At 39.9% G+C, this 21,507-nt stretch overlaps 1 protein-coding gene across 1 annotated transcript in view; it reads right to left on the bottom strand.

Moving 5' to 3' along the window:
* Window positions 1-2,638: 2,638 nt before the first annotated feature.
* Window positions 2,639-21,507, bottom strand: part of CPLX1 (complexin 1) — a 101,213-nt gene continuing 82,344 nt past the window's right edge. The window contains exon 4 of the mRNA XM_014953829.1: window positions 2,639-7,510. Coding sequence (XP_014809315.1) covers window positions 7,313-7,510 — 198 coding nt within the window. The 3' untranslated portion in view covers window positions 2,639-7,312. The remainder of the gene's footprint in view (window positions 7,511-21,507) is intronic.

Genomic DNA, 21,507 nt, shown 5'->3' with positions numbered 1-21,507 from the left:
GTCCTCAGACAAGGCTGCCATGTAAAGGACAGTGCTTCTCACTGGGGCATCTCAAAGAGGGCTCAGTCTCATAATCCTCACTTCACTAGTGGGGGAAAACGAGAAGCTCTGTAGCTCCAGTTTCTTCTCAGGCAGGTGAGATATACTTTAATAACTGGGCAGTGTTCTCTCTTGTGCTTTACATGGGGATGGTTCTCCACAGCCTATTCTTGTTCATGACTGTAGTGTTCCTGCTGGGCTATCCCTTACAACCTCAGAGAATAGGAGAACTTGTGCAGACTGCCTAGGAAATTTCCACTAAAATGTTCTATTCTCATTTTTCTCCCCCTGAATGTAGTGCAGAGATGTGTTGAGCTGACCTACAAAAACAGTGAGCAATGGCCATCTGCCAGCCCATGTTTTTAACTGTGTAGTGGATATTTTATTTTCCATTTCTTGGTCATAGACGATTAAGATAGTTTGACTCATACCCACACTAAAAATAGCTGCTGACCCACAGAGGATGAAGGATCTTTTTTTTAGGTAAAAACAAGAGAACATTAAGAGCTTCCTAATGCTATACTGTAATTCTATGTGGAAAAACATTCCACACGTCTTGCATCTCATCCCCATTTAGTACTGTGAAACCCAATTCTTTTATTAATCATCTAAATAAGAAGGGCTTTCAATCTGACAATTTGATTGTCTGCTAACAGTTGGCAATAAATGTGCTAGAATTTATTAAAATGTTACTTAGCAAGAAATAACAGTTGTGAGTTTTTTCCCCAATATGAGTTTCAGCACCAAGATATTTTTTTCAGAGATTCTAACTCTATTAATCTACTCATTTGTAAATGCATTCACCCTAAAATGTTCACATTCAGTCTGACATTTGCCATCTCAGACTTCCCCAAAAAGAGGATTCCTTGCCACTGAGGGGTGAATATCTTATGAGCATCTGTTCAGTTGTTCATAAGATAGGGAAACCTGCAAAGGTGTATCGTTTTCAACAGTTTAAAAGCCAGCTGCTAGTTATTGGGTTCACATATGCAAAAAATTCACAGCTTCTCAGGCTATGAAACTGCAATAGCAAAGAATCCCATCTCAATTATATGTGGGCTTCAGGATGATGGCTTACATAACCAATTTTGAAGTGATTGTACACATACTTATACTTTGGCATTTTCAGCACCAATAAAGTGCAAATCGAAACAGAATGTAAAACCTTAATACTTTGATTCCATTTCAGTAGACATTCTGCCTTCTCACACAAGCCTTTGCTGGGGTTTGACTTCTTCTTTTGGTCAATAGCTGACAAATCGGAATGATGTTCCATTTTGTGTAAATTTTAAAATTTTTTTTTTAGTAAAAATCAAAAAGAGCAGAACTACATTTTCAGTCAGGTAGTTGTTGCTTGCTGTGATTTAAGCCTCTCATAGTCCAGCTGAAATGTTCAGCACATAAGCTTACAGAAGTCTTTTTCTGACTCAAAACACTCTCAGCTGCTGCAACTTGAGCTTGCCAAATACACTGCTATATCTGACCCTCTAGTATAAAAACAGGTTTGGTAGGAAAGCAAATCTCAGATGAAAAAAATCATTTCCATCCCACAGCACTAGCAGAATTCTGCTTTCCTCTAAATACTGAGGGCTGAAGAAAGCATGGGTGCTTGACATTACATGCTCCAGCCATTTATCTTTCTCAGTTGTGCATTCATCACCTTTCTCAAACTATCTGAAAAATCACCAGAGACAGGCTGTACCAGAGCTATCTTCAACACAGAATATCCAAATGCAGTTGTAACCTTGCTTATCCTGAAGAGAGGAGGGAAAGTTGGGGAGGGAACATTAAAAATCTTTTTTTAACTGTGGCTATTGATGCTTGCCACAAATCTCCTGGGATACCAATACACAGGACAGCCACACAATACACATTGTGCCAGCATTGCCCAGTAGCCTTCGTTCAAGTCCCATTTATTTTCAAAGAGAGTTCTATGAGGCCTAGATTGTCCATGGTACTTCAGGAAGAAAAATAAATAAAACTATTAAAATTGACTTACTCAGGGCAGCCAAAGGTGAGTATCACTGCACACAGCTTTTAATTTAGAAGTTTAATATCTGCCTCAAGCATGTAGTCTCTGTCTCCACTGTGGTCAGTGAAGGCTGAGAACTTGCAATAATCATTGCATCCCAGGACCAGTGTCTGAGAAGTAGATTGGTAATGCATCTCTGTAATGGGAGTGATTTTTCACCAGAGCTACTCATGATGTGCCCACTGATTTCTTTTTGTCTTGTTTTCCTCTGGATAATGTTTTACCCAACAAAGTTTACTTTTAAAGTGGGAAAATGCAGATTGCACCAGCTTAACCACTGGAATTATCCTTCTGTATCTTTTCAATGAGAAGGCTGAAGCTGGTTCCAACAAATAATTTGTCTCCATTGCAAAATTCCTAATAGCAAAACATATTTAAAATTTTATAATCATCTGTCAATGTCAAAACTCATTAGTGTTTTTGACAAGTGAAAAAAAACCCACAACCATTCAAATAATATCCATGTTTCTCCTTGATTCTGTTATCATTCTATTTGCATATCAGAATCCATACTTTGATTTCCAACTGTAGTCTGGCAGGAATTTCACAGGAAAGCATTGCAAAAAATGTATGAACTCACTGGGGTTTTTATTGGCTGTGATTCCATTTTAAAAGAACATTATACCATTTACCCACATCATGCAGGAAAAAGTAGCAGGCAAATAACAAATGAGATTCACATTCACGAAGTCTCTACTTTAAATCATCTTCTAGTTGCTTAGAGAGTACTGCATGCATCTGAAATAAAGCCAGGGAACATTTCTACTAGAAAATGCATGGCTAAGTTGAATTTTGCTCTGTGTGTATGAGAGAGAAAGAGAGAAAACAAGCAATTTTTTAATGACAGTACTGAAACATTTTACTAATTCAGTGCCTGAAGAAATGGTTATCCTGATAACATATATTCAGAACAGATACAGACAACTCTCAGATACATAAGACATTACGTTGAGGTCACAACAGCTAGTTTCTAACAATGCTTATTCTAGCACAGTAAGCTTGCCAAAAAGATGTATTCAGCAGCATTGATATGGTCTTTCTTTATGAAGGAAAGGGGCTGGGAAGGACCTAAGCCAATGTATGGTACGAAACATAGACAGAGGAACTCCAAAGTAATATAGCACATGATTTTATAGTTTGCTTTATTTATTTTAAACACAAGAGTAGCATTCATATTTCATATTGCAGTCTGATTTCATATGGCTTTCTCTAAATATAAATGTGAGTTCACAAGGTCAATGGCAAACTAAATCACTACCCTCCAAATATGGAGGCCCTTTGACTTTTTCTTTTACTAACCAGTAAGGTCTTGGAACTGTGAAGGAAAATGGCTGCAGTGTCTAGCCACCAAAATTTCTGTGTAAATAAAAACTAGTTAAAAAAAAAGACCTCATTTACCTGAGATTGAACAGAGCAGTGATGCAAATAAAACAAAGGCATGGGAAGACAAAGAGATATTCAGAATCCAAACAATGAACCATGTTTCTCTTTGGTCTTGTTTAAGTGCTTCAACTCCTGTTGAGTGCTGAGGGGGAAATTGTCTGAGACATCACTTCTCACATCCACACATGAGCCAAAGATGTCTGTGTCCCATGTTGCCAGTTCAGAGTGGGAAGGGAAATGGATGGGCAGAAGGTAGGGGAGAGTGCCTGCTCTCAAATCTATTCAGCATGGCTTAGGCACTTCGGGGATAGTGGAATGATTTGAGGAGAGGTCCAGAACTTAGGTGAGGTGCCAAAAGTTATGTGAGGTAAAACCTGTCCAGTACCTGTGGTAGATCTTCTGTCATGTTTCTTTATAGAAAGAAAAGGAAAATTAAAATGGGAGCTACCAGCTCACATCTGACTGAACTCTCTGCTGTCCATGGGGGAACAGCTGCCGTGGGATTGGAGAGGTGAGGTACAGAAGTGATGGCATGGCTGGCCTGAGAAGCTCCCGCAATGAAAAAGTCTTGGCAAACATTATTTAATGTTTCCCTTTCCCTCTTGCTCTGCAGCTCTGGCATGAGGCCTAAAAGCTGAGCACAGAGTACTTATGGCCCTCTTCAGGGTTTGGATCCAGATGTTCACACAGCTCAGGAGGAGCTCAGCTCACAAAAAGAGTCTTTTTAATGCTCTAAGCCCAAGGATAGCACTAAATGCTTATGAAATTTGAGCACAGACCACACAAGATCCTGACTTAGACCAGATATTCAGTGGCACAGCTGCTGAGGCACAGTTAGAAAAAATAATACCAAACATTCTTCCCTTCTGTCTTCTCTCCCTTTCTTCTCCTTTTTCCTCATCTTCCACACATGTGGGCACACACATGCACATCAAGCTGTCAGAGAGACTGTGAAAACAAATAAACAATTGGCAGTACTGTTCTGCAAGAAGGACATGAGGCAAAAAATTCTGATTCTATGCCAGGAACAGTGTTTGACTGGATGAGGAATTGTGTCCATCACGGGGGTTAGTGAAAGGTCAACAAGCAACTGGTAAAGAAAGGCCAAAGCAAACCTGAACGAGTTCATTCTCTTTATTTGTTTCTTTGTTAGCAGAGTTTTCCAGCACAAGGCCAGGGGGAAATACGAATGGATGTGTCTCTTTTAGTAAGGGCATGTTTCTGCTGGTTCTACTTAGGTATTAGAGGACACAGGCCACAGAGATAAGTCAGAGCATTTCAAAACTATTGATATTGGTATTTCAGTGTGATCTGGGCTAGAAGATTTTGCTAGCAATGAGTGGCTGAAGCAAAGAGCCAGCCTCTGACTTTTAACTTTCAGGGGAGTTGAATTTTGCAGAGCATGAAAAACAGCTGCTGCTTTTATGACATAAGGAGAATTTTCGGTTATTTGAAGTTCACTTAAGTAGGCTCAAATTACTAGCTGCTGAATTTGTATGGCATGAGTGGGACACTCTCCCTAGAAAATGGTAAATTACCCAACACTGCTATGCTAAACCCAAGCATAGCATAGATTCACAGACAAAAAGCACTCTGGGTCATTAAAGTATTAGTCAGGAGACACTCATCTTGCTTTAAATGAAAGTTAGGGCAAAAACCACTGACATTACCTGAAAGAGTAAAACCTGCCTTCTTTTTCCTCTGAGGAGCCCTTGGCTGCTTGTACTTAAATGAACATGTCTTGTTTGTAGAACCAGCCTGAAATAAGTTGCATTTTTATTAGCTGATTCTGACTTGCAGATAAGTCAAACTTCCTCAGCCACTTTGCATTTTGTAGAAACTTATGGTTGAAGTTATTTGTGAAGAAGCGAGAACTATCATAGCTGAATAAGATTTGAGTGAGGATTCAAAAATAAATATATTTCTTCCCTTTCATAATATTTTTTCTTTATTGTGAGAGATACTGCTAAAAGGCACAGAGTTCGCAAGCTCACTGTCTTAAATATGGTGCAGATTTCTTCTGCTTACCTGAAAAGACGATAAATATCTTTTAAAATTTCTTATTCAGGAAAGTGCTGAAATATTTGCCTAAACTCAGTTTCGCTGAACAAGTGCATCAAAGAAGTTCCATTTACGTAAAATGCTTAGTTTATGTACATAATGAAGTGTCTGAGATTGCTTTCCTTTTTGTTGTCAGTAGAAAGCACATATTTGCTTCCGAATCTCTTCCATGTACTTGGGATAGTCTTGTTGTTCCCATGACAGGGACAAGCAATAGTAGTTCTTCCAAATAAACCCTGATTCTCTTGCAAGTTTGTGAGACTTAGATGACACGATGGTCTTGCAGCAGCAACTACAAAGACCTAGCCAAATAAAAAAACTCCAGGATCAGCTCTTCAGATGACAAGCCAAACACCAGATCATGAGAATCTGTGTTCAGTCTGTCTATGTATATGAGTCTGTGACTAACAAGTCAACATCTCCAGTAGAATTTGGCTTACCTTATACAGTTAGTACCTACAGTGCCGTATTGAGAAGACCTCTGTATCTGTGTCTGGGAAAGGCAACAAGGACAATGGCGAGAGAGAGATTTCCTCCAGCCTACCAACATCAAGGAATGCCACACACTGTCATAATACTAATTAACTCCTGCACAGCACTGGATAAGCATCCTCACTTTATGCCTATACAGTAGGTAGAGTCTGACACTTGAATTTTGCAGCTGGAGAAGCTGAGTGGAGCAGAAAAATAAGTGACCTTATGCAGTCCTTGTCAGTAATTTAGCATGATACATAGCAGGCATACTCAGAATTTCTGGATCTTCAGGGCTATGGCTAACATTCACACAACCACACTCTCCTATACACTGCAGGAAGGGGTAGACAGGACACAGCCACAATAATATACTGGAAACCAATTATCCATCCTGCAAGCACTGCTGGGAATGGGACAGTTGAATATGGCACTGGGCAGAAAGAGGACGGTTAGTTAATCAGAGTGGTCTATGGCCTTGGTTATAGGCTTCAAAGGAGTTGGGGAGGTCCTCTACCAGACCATCATGCACTCTTCCTGTGCTTTCAGCTCTCGTATGGCAACTATCTGACCAAATCTTCTCTTTCAAGGTAAGTGTATGGCTAATTCCCAAAGTAACATGACTCTTGCTTAGATTCTGAGGCATTTAACTTCTACCAGCATCTGAGGGAAGATGACTCACTCCTTCCACAGTTCTGAGTGATGTCAGCTGTGTAAGTCCCACATGATTTATCTTCCAAATGATCTCTTATTTATGCCAGTGATGGAATTAAAACAGAAAAGCTCTGCTTCCATGGGAGAACTGAGATCCCTTCCAAGGGCAGATGTGCTCGCAACAATTGGCTAGTGTGAGCCAATCAACAAAAATAATAATGACTAATAATTATTATCAATAATAATAAAAAAAGAATTAAAGAAAATTAAAGAGGCCACTGTGCACACTTAGTGAACACTCCTTCCTGGTTAGAATGGAAATGCACATGAGGTTGTTCCTTTTCTATGCTTAATGTACAGTTGCCTTATTTAACATACATAGTACTATGGCTTATAATAAAATTTGTGTAGGCTGCAGCTTTTTAATCTTTACATCCATTCAGAGGCATCTACTGGATGTGACTATGTACAAAAAAGGAATGAATGAGTCTTAGGGTGGAGAGAAGGGAAAGAGGCAGTCAGAAGGGAATGGGAAGCGAAAGTACTCCTAGTGAGCAGTAGAGGGCAGAGGTGGAGAGGGCTGCATGATGGATGGCAAGATTGTAAATCCCCATTGGGCAAAAGAAAAATCCTTTGCAGTACTGTTTATGCCCATCCAACAGTCTGCAGATATTACTTCTTGAACATGTCCTGCAGGGGCCCTGGTAGGTATTTGATGACTGTGTCTAGAATGCTCTCTTCTTCCTCGTCCTCCTCATCCCCACAGCCAGGAGGGATCGCCTTCTTTGGGCGTGTCAGACTCCCTTCAGCATTAGCTTCCAGTGCGGCCTGGGCCTCTGCTTCCTTTTCTTCCTTCTTCTTTATACCATACTGCAGGGGAGAGATAACACATTGTCAGTCACCCATTGAACAGGATGACTGATGAAGCCAGCCATCACACACAGTGCCTCATATTCTGCAGTATGAACATCACTGTTAATATTCTGCATTTGCTCTTTTACACAGACATCCAAATTATCAATCTTAACACCTCCCCACTAAGTACAGCCCAGAGTATGGACAGCTCTTGCAAGAGAAGATGGTCAAATGTAGAGATCCCCCAGAAACAAGCATGAGAGAAAATGCGGGATTATACAGCTGTGGGTATAGTTCTGTGTTAGTAAAATTTTGGGGTGATGTTGAGCCTCCTCTTTTACGTTAACAAGTCTGCTCAAGTCCATCACCCACAATGATTTTGAAATTCTATCTGCAGCATTTTATAGTAAAGGTTTATGGAAGTGGTGAAAATAATAATAATAATATTAATAATAATAATAATAATAATAATAATAATAATAATAATAATAATAATAATAATAATAATAATAATAATAATAATAATAATAATAATAATAATAATAATAATAACAACAACAACAATAATAATAACAACTATCAACAAAAGAAAGCAAACAAGACAGGACAGACAGGCAGACTGCAGTGAAAATGACAGTTTTAAATATTCCCTATCCTACACAATCTGATCCCTGTTCTCTTGATGTAAGTGTGACAGAAAGACCTCTTTGGGAAATAAACCTCCATAAGAAACTCTGTCTGTATTTGCACACTCAATTTTGCACTTCTGGAGGCAAAGCTGACATATTTCTGAAGATAAACAAGCTTAAGCCAAGAGTAGATATTTCCTACTACCATAAGAATTAAAGGCACACCACTAAGACTTTACATGAGTAACTAGAATCTCATTTTATGATTTTGTATTAAAAATGTTAGATTTAGTAGAGGAGTAAAGATATGCCTGAATGAATCAGACTAGGGAGAGAAGTGCTGTAGTATCTCAGCTCTCACAGTGACTAGGACTCTCTTTCCAACTGCTAGTTCCAAGGCATGTCCAAGGAAAGCAACTTCTGCACTGCTAACCTTTACCACTCCTCAGTCTTCATATATTTCAATAATTCTCAGGTTTTGTTGCTATTTTCACAAGTATTTGTACAGAAATTGAGATTATGGTGACAGGTGATTAAAAAAAACTATCACATGCAAATCTACAGCAACAAGGATACCTGTAAGCAACCCTCTTTATTATAGAATCATAGACTCATAGAACGGTTTGGCTTGGAAGGGACCTTTAAAGGTCATCTAGTCCAACCACCCTGCAGTGAGCAGGGACATCTTGAACTAGATCAAGTTCCTGAGAGGTTTATTCTTTTTATTCAGACTAATTTAAATTTCCTGGACCGTTTCCCCTTTTTCTGACAATAAAATGAAGTTAAACTTTCTTGGTTTTGTGATGATCAATGCAGTCTCAGGAGCTGTCCTGTTTCTCAGTGCCCAGCTGTGCTTCAAAGAGTCCAGCTGCACGTTTCAAGAATGCTTCAGGTACCCAGACTCACAGATGCCAGGCTGGCAGGAACATTCTTCTGCTCAGACATTTCTTCTTCTAACCAGCCACCTTTATGGCTTCTCACACCTGCCTGCTACTGCCCTATCTGCTCTCACAAATGCCTGCACTTAACAATTATCTCACTTCAGCTACACAAAGGAGCCATTTGACCTTATGAGGAAAAGGAAAAGCATTCAGGTTTACTGTAGCACCTACCAAATTCAAAATTATTGTTCTGTAAAAGGCATTCCTTTACTTATGCCTAAATTTTAAAGTACTAAATGGAATTAAGATTGCTCTCAGTACCTGAGAAACATAAAGTAACTGCCCAAAACACATTCAAAGCCAGCAAAACTTTTTGCATGACAAGCTTGAAAGAAAAAAAGAGTAGATATGATTTCAAAAACATCAAAGAATTATGTTGATACAAAGTACTCAGTATCAATAGTAGAATACTGCTGAATAAACATGAAGTAGGTACTCTTTTCATTATTTCCTATTTTCATTTTTTTCCATTTAGAATAGACCAAATTGTTTGCCAATGTATCAAAAAATACATTGCTGTTGACATGACTTTCAAAGGGCTCAAAGATTTAGGATGACAGCGTGCAAACTTGAAACCAATAATTTCAAAATCCCATAGTTCTCTAAATCAATTCTTTCAAACCAAAATATTCATTTAAGGACATTTGCCATGATTTTTGTACCTGATGGATGCTGATCACATAGATTTTATGGGAGAGATGTTCAAGATAAATGGTATCTTCATTCACATCTGAGGCAAAGGAAGCATTTGATCAACTCAGAGTTATAGGGAACATCACAAAGAAGATCCAATTTAGGACTAGTAACCACTGCAGGGGGAATGACATACACTGCTAGGGTGTGGACAGTCTGTATGGTTGGCTGATACTTCACTCTACCTCTCAAGTCACAGGTAGACGTCTCTAGGTGATTCCCAATGTAATTTATCTACAGATTTTACCTTCCTTTGCCAGCTAGAGGAGAAAAGGTGTAGTGGAGACAACACAAATGATAGTAACACACAGGTCCCCTGCATGCTTTCAAATCCTCCATCTCAAAACAAATATCAGCTAATGGCAGGTTGATGGTCTATCTCATGAACTTGTTGAACATCCAGGCCACAAGGAACTGTGGAACAAAAACAACCACTCAAGCACTACTGTGTGCTAAGACAGAGTGAATCTCAAAGATCATATGAAGGAATTAGCACTGTACTTGTGAGCCTGTGCTGATACGTTTCCTTAGGAAGACTCTACTGATTGCCCTCAGAAAATTACATAGTGCTAGACAGACCTTAGCTCTTATGGCCAGTTTTGTGGGGCAGCTTGAGAATGGGGCAATACATGACCTGGAAACGGATTTTTTTCACTATGAAAAAGCATTAAGGAAAACCAAATTCTATTGTTTCAGCTTACTGCCACAAATGTCAAATACAGAAATTAATTTTCTTTCATTCCTACCTGTAGTAATGCTATAACATGTAGAAATAAGCCATTTCCCCCTAGACATATGTAACAGCCAAATACAGATTTATTTCGGACAAAAGTATTCTTGTCTTGGAGAAAGACGACATTGCATCAAAACCAGTTATTATTAGAAAGGATCATTTTTGACAATTCAGTGTTATCATTTAAACTTGGTGGCATTTTGTAATGGTTTACATGAATCAAAATATAATGTTATGATGATTTATAGGTGAATAAAATGACACTTTAAAGGTTTGAAACTGTTTCAGAGGAAATCAAGTTATAGAAAGAAGATTATTAATATGAATAAATTTTTAAAAAGAAGTCTTAATGTCGTCCCATGAAATCTTTTAAGCAAAGTCAACAAATAACTACAAAACCCCCCTAAGAATAATTAATCTTTTAGATGCTCTGGCTTTCCTGAGAATGGGAAATATTGCATTATCAAAAAAAAATTGAAGGATGAGAACTTCATCTATTTTCAAGGTCCAACCGCACAAAATTTAATATCAGAGGCTGTATTGGTATCATTATCTGATTGGACTTCACTCTTGCCACTCTTGCCAGTTAATAATGTAGAATTATGGGCATAATCCAGCAAGATACTGAAACTTTTTAAGTTTGTGAACCACTTTGCCGCTCATCAAGTTATTACTATTCCATCACATAAGGATTGTTTTCACTGATTCATATGTTGATGAAATACTGGAGGGCTGGAGTCCTCAGTCATCAGGGGGAAAGAGTAGGAAAAAAATAGCATGGTCCTTGGTTTACCCCACACTCACTGACTGCATGTGAGGAAAAGACCAGACTGACAATGTTGCCATCAGCTTCCTCCCCATGTCCCATGTCTTTGTTTCCCTATTCCTTCTGCTTTCCACAGGAAGCCAAAGTGCATGAACTAGAAGCATGGTGAAAATTCAACCTAACTCTAATCGCACTAAGTGCGTCAAGGAATAGGGGGACTAATGAGCCAAAGTGGACCTGCAGCTAAAATGCCAACCTGCCACAAGTATAGTTACCATTTCCTATGACAAGCTAACAATTTCTTACTAAAAATTAGCATGCCTACCTAGCGAATATCTGGGCCACAGAATGAATGAAACAGTAATATCACAGCTATGACACTTGCAGAAGGAACTGCTTATCTCTGGGTCAGTTGTGGAATTGACTCTCCAGCAAGACAGCTGTAATCAAGATGCAAGTGAGTGGGTATCTTTGGATCAGATTTGGAACAGACTCCTTGGGAACAAGAAGTGATTTATCTGAGGAAACTAAGGAAATACAGTTTTGTGGGTGATACAAAGACAACTCAAATATTGCATGGTGGGACCAGCAGAAGATTATCGGTACAGAGGATCCTGGAGTCTGAGAATAAACTTCTGCCAAGATGGACAGCTTTCCCATTGACATGCCAGGAAGGGTGCCCCTAGTACTCCCATACTCTGGGGGTTAGAATTCAAAAGATCAACAGACTGGTCTTGCTGACCTTGGCAGGTTGGGTTAACCATAACACAATAACCATAATATTATGCTATTAATATTTACCATGATTGTATGCTGCTAGGATTATTATAGTTACTTATATAATTGTATCTGATGTTGACATGGTAGAACTATCATATTTTACAGTCTCTATAAACTATTAAATATCACTATGTACATACTTCAAATAGTCACAGCTTCTTTCATCACTCCTAATACCTGGATAAGCAGGGAATGAGGACCAGCACTCACCTGCCCTGCAGCCCATACTTGCAGCATCAATTACTGGGAATATAAAGAGGGAAAATAAAGGCATGTTTCAGTCCTTGGAGTAGAGAAAGGAACCATGTTCCCTTGGGTAGCTTGACATATTCACAAGTCTGAATAATGGAAGGTTCAGCTGACTTTGGGTGTGCATGTGAAGCCTACAGCAAACCAAGGGGTGCAAATAAATGTTGTAGTGCCTTGCTAAGATAAACCCATGAAGATCTGCATAGCAGGAATTTTGTAATGGAACAGCTGGACCTATCAGGCAAGCACTTTCCGTGGCTGGTAGCAGCTGGCAACCGAGTCTCCTCCACCATGGCTGCATCTGGGTGATTGAAATCTGGAGGTATGCATACAGGAAGCCCACAACGCAGCTGTGTACCATCCATGGTGGCAGGAATTATTCATGACTGGTGTTTTCACTGTGGACAACCGGCAACATTGCTCTTCTTTCATTCAGGAAATACCTCTTTCTCCCAAGGTGCTCTGAGGTACTGAAATTGGTTTTCAATCTGTATCCCAAGAAATAATAGTGCATATCAGCTAACACTGAGTTTCAGTTTCTGGGAAAAGATTGGCATATGAATAATATTGGTTACATCTCTCTTCAGTGATTTTTTCTCCTCAGTGATTTTATGTAGCTGCAGGTGGCACTGAATCTATGTCTGAACAGATGTGGCAGATACAGCCATCTCTGGAATCACTATTTTATTTACCAGCTGAGCTTTTAAAAGCTACGAAGAGATTTCAATGCCTGTTCTTTATCTTGCTTCATACACAAACTAGGGAAGACCTTCTTACACAGCCCTGTCTATTAAATTTAATTCACATTCCAACCCACAACACAGTAAAAGAAAGAAAAAAATATCAGCCAGACTTGAAAGCATATGGTTAGAGAAGACACTGAGAGGGCAACTTGCCCACCCTTCCAATTCAAAGGTTAACATCACCTGAACTAATCTGTTTCTTAGAGACTTCAGCTGGTGAAGAACTCTCACCTGCTCTGGAACTTAACTACCATTTGCAATTAAAATATTTCTCCTTATTTCTAACCTGATTCATTCTGAAATGCCTATTTAAAATTAAAAAAATCTGGGAAAAATGAATAGACATGGCTACTGCAAGATTTGTTTTTAATCTGTCCTTTTGGGCTTAATTTATTATGTGTGATAAGTTATTTTTTTTCTCTTCCATTACCAAAGAGAGTGCCAGACCACTTAAGATCTTCCTATCATTACCTCATGTAACCTTCTTCAAGGACTATATGTAGGACTGAAACAAATTGAGAGCAATAGATGGGGTCTAACACCGAGCTTGTTTCACAACTGTGAGAGTCTAGAGTATAGAAAAAGACTGCATGTGCATTGCATTTACACAGTTTGAAATCTTTCTGCATGATTTCATTGGTCTCTCTATGAGTGAACAGTCTGCCAAGTGTATCTTTGGCTTTAAGTATCAGGAGAAGATGAGGTGGTTTTCGGTCAGAGGCGTGGGAAAGTATCTCTGTTGTGACGGACTATGGTCTGCCTTTGTATTTTACTGGTGCTTCAGTATCATTTGCAAATCTTCCTGTAGTGAGAGTGCTGCTGTGCATTCATGTGGCAATAGCATATTTTTCTTCTCCTAAGAGCTTCTGTCCAAGCCCCTGAGTTGGGGATGTTGCAGAAAGAGAGAAGGGTTTTCCTACAGGAATGACAGTGCTGAAACCCAGAGCTCTGAGTTCTCTGTTGTCAGCACACAGAGCCTGCTTTGATGTGGATCTTGCCCAGCAATGTGCACTGGGTCTTATTCCACCTCAGCATTCAGGACCTCTTGATTTCATTTTTGTGTGGACTTTGGCTCTTTTTTGTTTGTTTGGTTGGGTTTGTTATCTGCTTCTCTTTCTGATTATTCCCATTTACTTCCAGCTTGATGTCCAAGTAGTTGCTGTGAACAGGGGGAGATGATTAGTCCCCAGAAAGCTTCTGGGGAACCCTTTTAACACATTTGAAAGGAGGACATTATCTTTGTCCCTCAATTTATCCATCTAAGTCTAAGCTCTGCCATACACTGTTAGAATTAGCAAGACTGCTTCAGGCAGCTCAGCCATGCTGCCCTTGGATAATATCTGTGCTTTGTGAGGAGTCATAAACAAAGAATCACAGCCTGTCACATAAGGAACCATGCAACTTTCGAGCTGTAGTAAAGAATGAAAGGTAAGAGAGAGACTGCTGGGTGTCTCAGTCCCTGTCACTCCCTAGGGTGAAAGGAGCGGGTGGGGAGGTATGTGTCTGAGTGTTCTTGATACCACATGCTGCTGCATAGCTCTGCTGACCAGTACCTTGATGTTCTGCTGACCGCTAGCCTGTACCCACTGTGTTAGTGGAAGAGGGCTGATTAATAATGGAAAAGAACAAGGCAACGTCAGGAAACTGCAGTCCTAAATTACATTGTTCAATTGTATGTGAGCCAAACAGATGCACAACTCAGGAGAGAGGTGGCAAAGAGAAAGGAGGACAATAAAACTTAAGGAAGGAGACACTTCAGATGCAGAGCTATGGATATATCAGTAGTTTCTGCTTCATGACTCATCTCTCCTGGAGCAGACCTTCCCAAGCCATCTTCCTCCTGACATCAGAGTTTTTCAGCCAGTTTTCCTGCAGAAATTATTTGTATACACAGTTTCTGTCCTTTGAGTCCTTCACCTCAATCCAAGGCTCCATCTCCCCAGAAGTTCCCTATGCTGCATGTACCTTACTCCTCTCTGCTAGCTCAGGCTTTCAGCTCTGTCAAAATCACAGATAACATCTTCATTCATCAACTATTTTGGTTCAGCTCTTCAAGCATGCATTTCAGTCTTATCTCCTATTTCTCTCAGGGGGTTCTCATGGCAAGTATATAGAGGCCTGAAGGTTTCCACTTGCACCACAAGCACAGATCAGATATTGATTTCAAAGGTCTCATCTGATCTTCATCCACCTCCTATCAGCATCTTCTGATGACACTGCAGGAATATGACAGCCACTTCCTTTTCCCTCACAGCAGCATTGCTGTCTGAGAACCACACACCTGTTTTCAGCTATGATTAGCTGCAGGACTGCAACACATTCCTATGGGAATGCCCCCTGCACCCAAGAGCACTGTGGCCCAAATCAATAGATAAGGAATTTGTTTTTCTGCTGCCTCACAATGGAGACAGTGGAAGACAAAACACTGGTCTCCTGAGCGGATCTGATCTGTACTCAACAAGCTTTGCTACTTTACCTTGATTGGAAGCAACATCACATCTGCCCAATGCTTGCTGTTTGCATAACTGTAAATGAAAAACAGAGCTGCATCTGGTTCCTGGTTGAAAGGACAGTGTGAACTTGCTGCAAACTTAGATCAAGGGGAATCTTTCCAGTGGTCTCAACAAAAGTGGGAGCAGACATATACTGTTGAAAGAGAGAGATAGGAAGAGTGTTTTGGCTTGATCCACTGTGGACGCTGACTCTGTGCTGAAGCAAACTGGCCATTCTGTTCAACTGTTCAACTGCCTGGACTATGCTGGGCTGTCCCAGTCAAAATGTTTATATCCTCTTACTAAATTCAGGTGGTGTGAACTACAATTTGTGAACAAATTTAATCCTCTGGGAAGCATGACTCTACGAGAAAGAGCAGGCATGGGTATCACATACCATGAATTTTTCAGAATATGGAGCAAAAAACATGTTTTCTTTTTCTCTGTGTTTGCAAGTATCTTGATATGCTTCATCTTGTGTATGCAGCATCCATATTAAAACAATGCTTTACTGCATGACAGTCAGCCTCAATGAGAGGGAATGAGGTTTAGAAAGTTTCAGGAGTGGAGGTACTTACTGCTGAATAGGAAAAAAATCCATCTTGTAATCAGAGAAGAAATCTCCAGAGTAAGCAGAGAATATCTGACTCATGAAGAAGAGCATAGGATCAGAGGCTCTAAAATATTGATTTTAGGTACCTGGAGGGTTAACTGAAATCGCCACACTGACTCATAACCACAGGGCCCAAGATAAGTGCTATTGTACTGCTAAGCCTGTTAGATCCTTTGGAAAATCTCTCCCCTGTAACCTGACTTGCAGCTTCAATTAGGAAAATCTGGGTCAATTATGTTCTTCAAAGCAGCTGAGATAGGATAAAAAGAAAGAAAAGTTACATATTCTGCACTAACAATTACAGTTTAATTGGTTACAGGTTGCAGTGAAAATTCGGTTTTCCCCATGGTCACCAGGATGGGGTCAAGCTGCAGAAGCTTCCCACTAGAACAAGGGCATTTTCCAGTGATGCAGATGTGCTCCTAGCCAAGTGGGATATGATTTCTTGTATTTCCAATGTCTACATTTAGTTTTTTCACAAAGAAAACTTCCCAGAAGCCAAGGGCAGGGACGTGGGAAATGTACAACTGCAGCTGCTTGTGTAAGTTTAGAAGAATTTATGTCGTGGCTATGTATCTGTCAGCACAAATAAATCCCTTAGATATATTTTGTTTATGTGTGCACTTTGCAAGATCACAATATGGAGTATAAGCTGCTGCTCCTGCCTTCTGCAATTTTTTTGCTTTGCCAAATGAAAGTCTTCCTTTTAGTACAAGGCTGGTAAAATTAATTCCCCAGTATGCTGCAGCAATTTACATTTGACATAACTATTTATTTTCTATAGCCTCTGTTTACCATATGTTAAAAGCTCTTTTTCTTCTCTCTCTCTTTTTTTTTTTTTTTTATTTGCATTATTTAATCTTATTTTGAAAATCAGTGTAGGACTAGGCTTGTGTTTTCTACAAATTCCTAATAGAAGTGCTCCCGTGTATGAGGAGTGGTTCACTGCAGGATTAGTCGTCAGATTTGTCTTAGAGTGTAAAGCATGGAGAAGGTGCAGATAACTGCCAAAAGAAATACTGTTTGTCCTCTCCAGGGGGGCAGGGAACTTGTTGACTCCTCATGAGGCTTAGAAATTATTATAATCCTGTATTGCTAGGTTTGTGCTTCCTAGGGCTCATCATTTCATTGCCTTATTGATCACAAGCACTTTGGCAGGCTGGAGGTTGAAGCCAGCTGAAATTCAGAGGCTGAGTATCTAAATAACTGATTCATTTCAAGTTCAGCTCTCGGTAGATAAATTAGGTGAGCTCTCTGCATTTGATCTCTCTGCAAATCTCTGGGAGGCCTCTAAAAGTAGGTTCTTTAAAAGTTTCTGAGTGGCAGTTTCATGTCTAGCACATTGCATTCACTGCTCTGTGCACATCAGCTCTTGCTATTATGAACTTTAGGTTGTCCTTGGCATTTTGTAGTTCACTAAAAAGTACTCTTGAACATGTAGGAGTGTGTTACCAGCAAAGAGAAGTGGCAGAGCTCATCAGAGCAGATCAAGAACAATTCAGAAAGCATTCTGGAAGTGATATCATTGTATATCATTGAAAGAATACTCCAGCTAAATTTATGTTCCCTACTGTAGTTAATCACTGCATTGCATTCAATTATACTCTTCTATTAGATAACATATGTGAGGGAAATGAAAAAGATGAAATTATATCTAAACACAGACAACAGATGAAAAACATAGGTTAACTGTTATACAAGAAAAAAACCCACGAACATCCCAAAATATTAGAAGAGAACCAACTAACAGTCCCAGATACAAAAGAAGTACATCACTGCTGCTGAGAATCCTGGGGACTAATCTGGAAGGAAAATAGTTCCCTAAACTGACATTTGGGTACGCATCTGCATTTTTTCCCAGCTTTCTGTGTGACCTATATGGGAGAGAACTAATTTCTTCTAGGTGGAAAGAGAAATTAAGACTTACTCTTCCAAAGGGGTTTCAGTCTGCTCTGAAACACAGTCATTGCTTATGATGACGCCACACTGAAATATAACAATTTGCTTCCATGCCATTTGCAGAAGATTATTCTGTCCTCAGTAACTCCCCTGGATTGATAGGATGAGTTTGACAGAACATTAAGCTCCCTCAAACTTTTCACTGAGATTTTTTTTTTCCTTCAGTAACCTACACCGATGTTTTCAATGCTGACTTTGCTGACAGTAGAAGACAATGTAATTCTGCTATAATAAGAGCTCAGAAAAGATTAGTTAAGTGATTATCTTTAGTCCTTGCTATGAGACTATTTAATTTTTGTCATCAACTCCTTGGGGATTCTTTTGTGTGGACTATATCTTACCATAACCTATTGTGGCTAGGATCTAATTAGCACACCCACCCTGACAGTATATCTGTGGAGACCAAGGCATTGCCACAAGTTCAGAGCCAAGACTCAGTAAAATCAAAAGAAGTTAATCTATTAGTTTCAAACCTAGTCACTTATATATATAGCCCTTTTTGATCTGGCACACCAGCCTCTCCCCTTTGTAATTCAAGGTAGTTTTCTTGCTTCAAAGAGGCTGTGGAAGTCATGTTTGTAGTGAGTGAAAGTTGGTAAGGAAAAGTATCTGGTGCATCTTAACAATCTAACTGACTAGCATTAATTGTGCTGTAATGCTAGAGGGACACAGGCTCCATGGCGCTGCAAGATTGGATCACTACTACAAATTTGGGCAGCTGCTGTCACCTGTGAACAGCCACTGCACAATAAAGCTCCCTCCATTGCAAGGCCTGCAACTTGGGCTGACAGCTCAAAATCCGCACTAGAGATGAGGTACATGTTTCACATTTCTTCCAGGTGAAATCAGCTATTGACCTTTTCTCATCTTTTCTGTTAACTGACCATGGTCAGAGAACAGATGTTTAGCATTGTCAGTGATATGTGAGCAGGTGCAGATCCCATGAATCTCAATACCCACATCAATCTAAGAGCTGTACAGGTGAAGGGGGAGACAAACATTATATAGAAGAGTTTGCTGAGTCTACTGTACATTTCCCATAGATGCACCTTTGTTTTACGGCAACAAGACAAAGGAGTTTCATGTCAGTCCTACCAGCTTCTAGGGAGAAGAGTTACTATAATATTTTTTAAAAGGTTTTTGAGCTCTTGCCTGTAGTTTTTCTTGCCTACTCTATATATGCAGGACCTTATAGCCATTCACACAGAAGGGACTGGAACAGCTGAAATGTTAACCTCTTACTGGGTGGAGGCACTTATCCTCCACAGAGTGAGTCAGAGCAAGAGTTACAAGCCCATTTTCTTTCTGTCTCTTGATCTGATTGGGTACTTTTTTTCTGACACAACAATAAATGGGGTATTTTGCATTGGCATCTTGGCTTTTGCTGTGTCCATTTCAAAAAGTAGCAGGTCTAAGTACTCACTTACGGGATAAGTGTTACCCAGCCATGCTTATGTTATCCTTCTCAAGCTAGGCAAATGAAGGCTGGCTCTCTCATATTGTCTGAGCACTTTGGCATTATTAATGAGACTTCCAGTACTCTTGGGTGGGATGAGGAGGGGTGAGAGAGAAACCTTACAATCACACCAAAATTCAGTCTTGGATGACATGAAGTGGCAGGGAGTGCTGGAAGGAAACACGTCAGTAACAGCCTGCACAAGCATGTGACCATGCACACAGAAACCAAGTTCAAATGGTCATGCTGTTCCATGTCCCCAGCCATTATTTATTTCCTTCCCATAATTTTGTCTTCATAAAAATCTACGCGTGCCTAACAAAGCCATGAACCAGTGGGAATGCTATCATTTCAGAAATGTTCATCGCTTCAGGCTATTAATGGACAGTCATTCTTCAAATGTAAAGAGAATAATTAAAAAGAACAAATAAGAATACACTTCACTGAAACACATATGAGGTTTTTTTGGATCAGCTAAGCTGGGTTTTTTAGACAAAGCCTCAGCACATTTCAGTAAATTATCCAAATTGCTGGTAAAACCTGGAATCTTTAAATGTAATAGCTTTTGCTGAGAAGCAGGGAGAAAAGCCCTTTCAGATTTCAGTGTTGGCTGCCACAAAAGAAATCTTGTGTCAGTGGAAGCGTCTCTTTTACTAATAGTAGAGTACTTCAAAAATGACTGCTGTGCAAGTACACACACAGAGGAAGCTAGCACAAATGCAGTGAGGAAAACAGAAACTCTGACATTGCCAGAAGCAATATTGTGCCTCTGAGAAGCACTAGAAAGAAAGGGCTCTCTTTGTGCAACCAACTCAGCCCAACTTAGAGCAATGACAGGACAAGCAAAAAGGACAAGTAGAAACGATGCTCTATGTCTGAGCTAGCTGGGTTGCAGGACCGAAAGGAGATGGTGCATACTGATGGGGCTCACTAATGGGCAGCTCCTGGCACCATGCCAATATGTCAAACAGGTATATTACCTTGTGATTACTTTTCAGATTTTGCTTAGCAGATGCTGAAGTGTGTGTTTGAGTTCTGGTAATTGTAGATCTTGATTTGATATGCTTTAAGAGTGGAGATCTCCCATCTGCAAGATTTCTGCCAAAGGGGCTTGTAGAGTGTGGGAATAAAGGAAGTTTGCATGTTGGCAAAAAACTTGTGTGCAGATCTTTAAACTAGGCACAGACTTCTAATTTTGGAGTTCTTTCAAAGAGAGTGAGAAACATGGTGTGCATTTTCTTGTTGATTAAATATTTCCCTCTTATTTATATATTCATACATTTGGGCATCCTTACTGGTAACAGCTTGCCTGTCGCTTTCCCAATGTGGCAGGTTCCTCAGCCCAAGTTCCTGATCTTGTTCGACTTGGTCCTCTACTTAGAAAGAAACCAGCCCCCTCCCACAGGCAGGTCAGGAGAAAAAAGCAGGAGTCTTAGACATGCATAATCTCTGATTGCCTGAAGACAGAATAACTCACTAACAGCATGATTGTAGCTTCCCTAAAAGCACCTGCTTGCTCTTTAGATTACACAGCAATATTCCATCACTCAAATGCTTCCCAACACAGCACAGCAAGCCTTAGGACACTGTATTATTATTCAGTAATGCCGTGTACAAATGTTATTTGCCTGGCTGTTTAAGTTTGTGTTTGGAAAATTACTTTTCTGGGGTACTAACTTCATCAGCCTTTATCAGAGAAGGTATGGGACTCCCAAGAGAAGAAGGTGCCAGCTCATGCTGGAGGAGGGACACCAATGCTGCAGACAGTGAGCAACATAGGAAGCAGGAAGCTGCTTTGTTTCGATGAATTTAATTAGAAGACATTAACCCCATTATTCCCATATTGCCCTGTGACTTTTCCTGCTGGAATATTGTCTGAAAAGTATATTCAAAACAAAAGCAAAAACTCCAGACACGTGAGCAATTCTCTTCTGCACCATGCTTTAAAAGTGCAGGAC

The sequence above is a fragment of the Calidris pugnax genome, unplaced genomic scaffold (genome assembly GCF_001431845.1).
Source record: "Calidris pugnax isolate Ruff unplaced genomic scaffold, ASM143184v1 scaffold250, whole genome shotgun sequence".
Lineage (NCBI taxonomy): Eukaryota > Metazoa > Chordata > Aves > Charadriiformes > Scolopacidae > Calidris > Calidris pugnax.
Note: the sequence above shows the minus strand (reverse complement) of the source record. Positions and strands in the feature narration are given on the sequence as shown.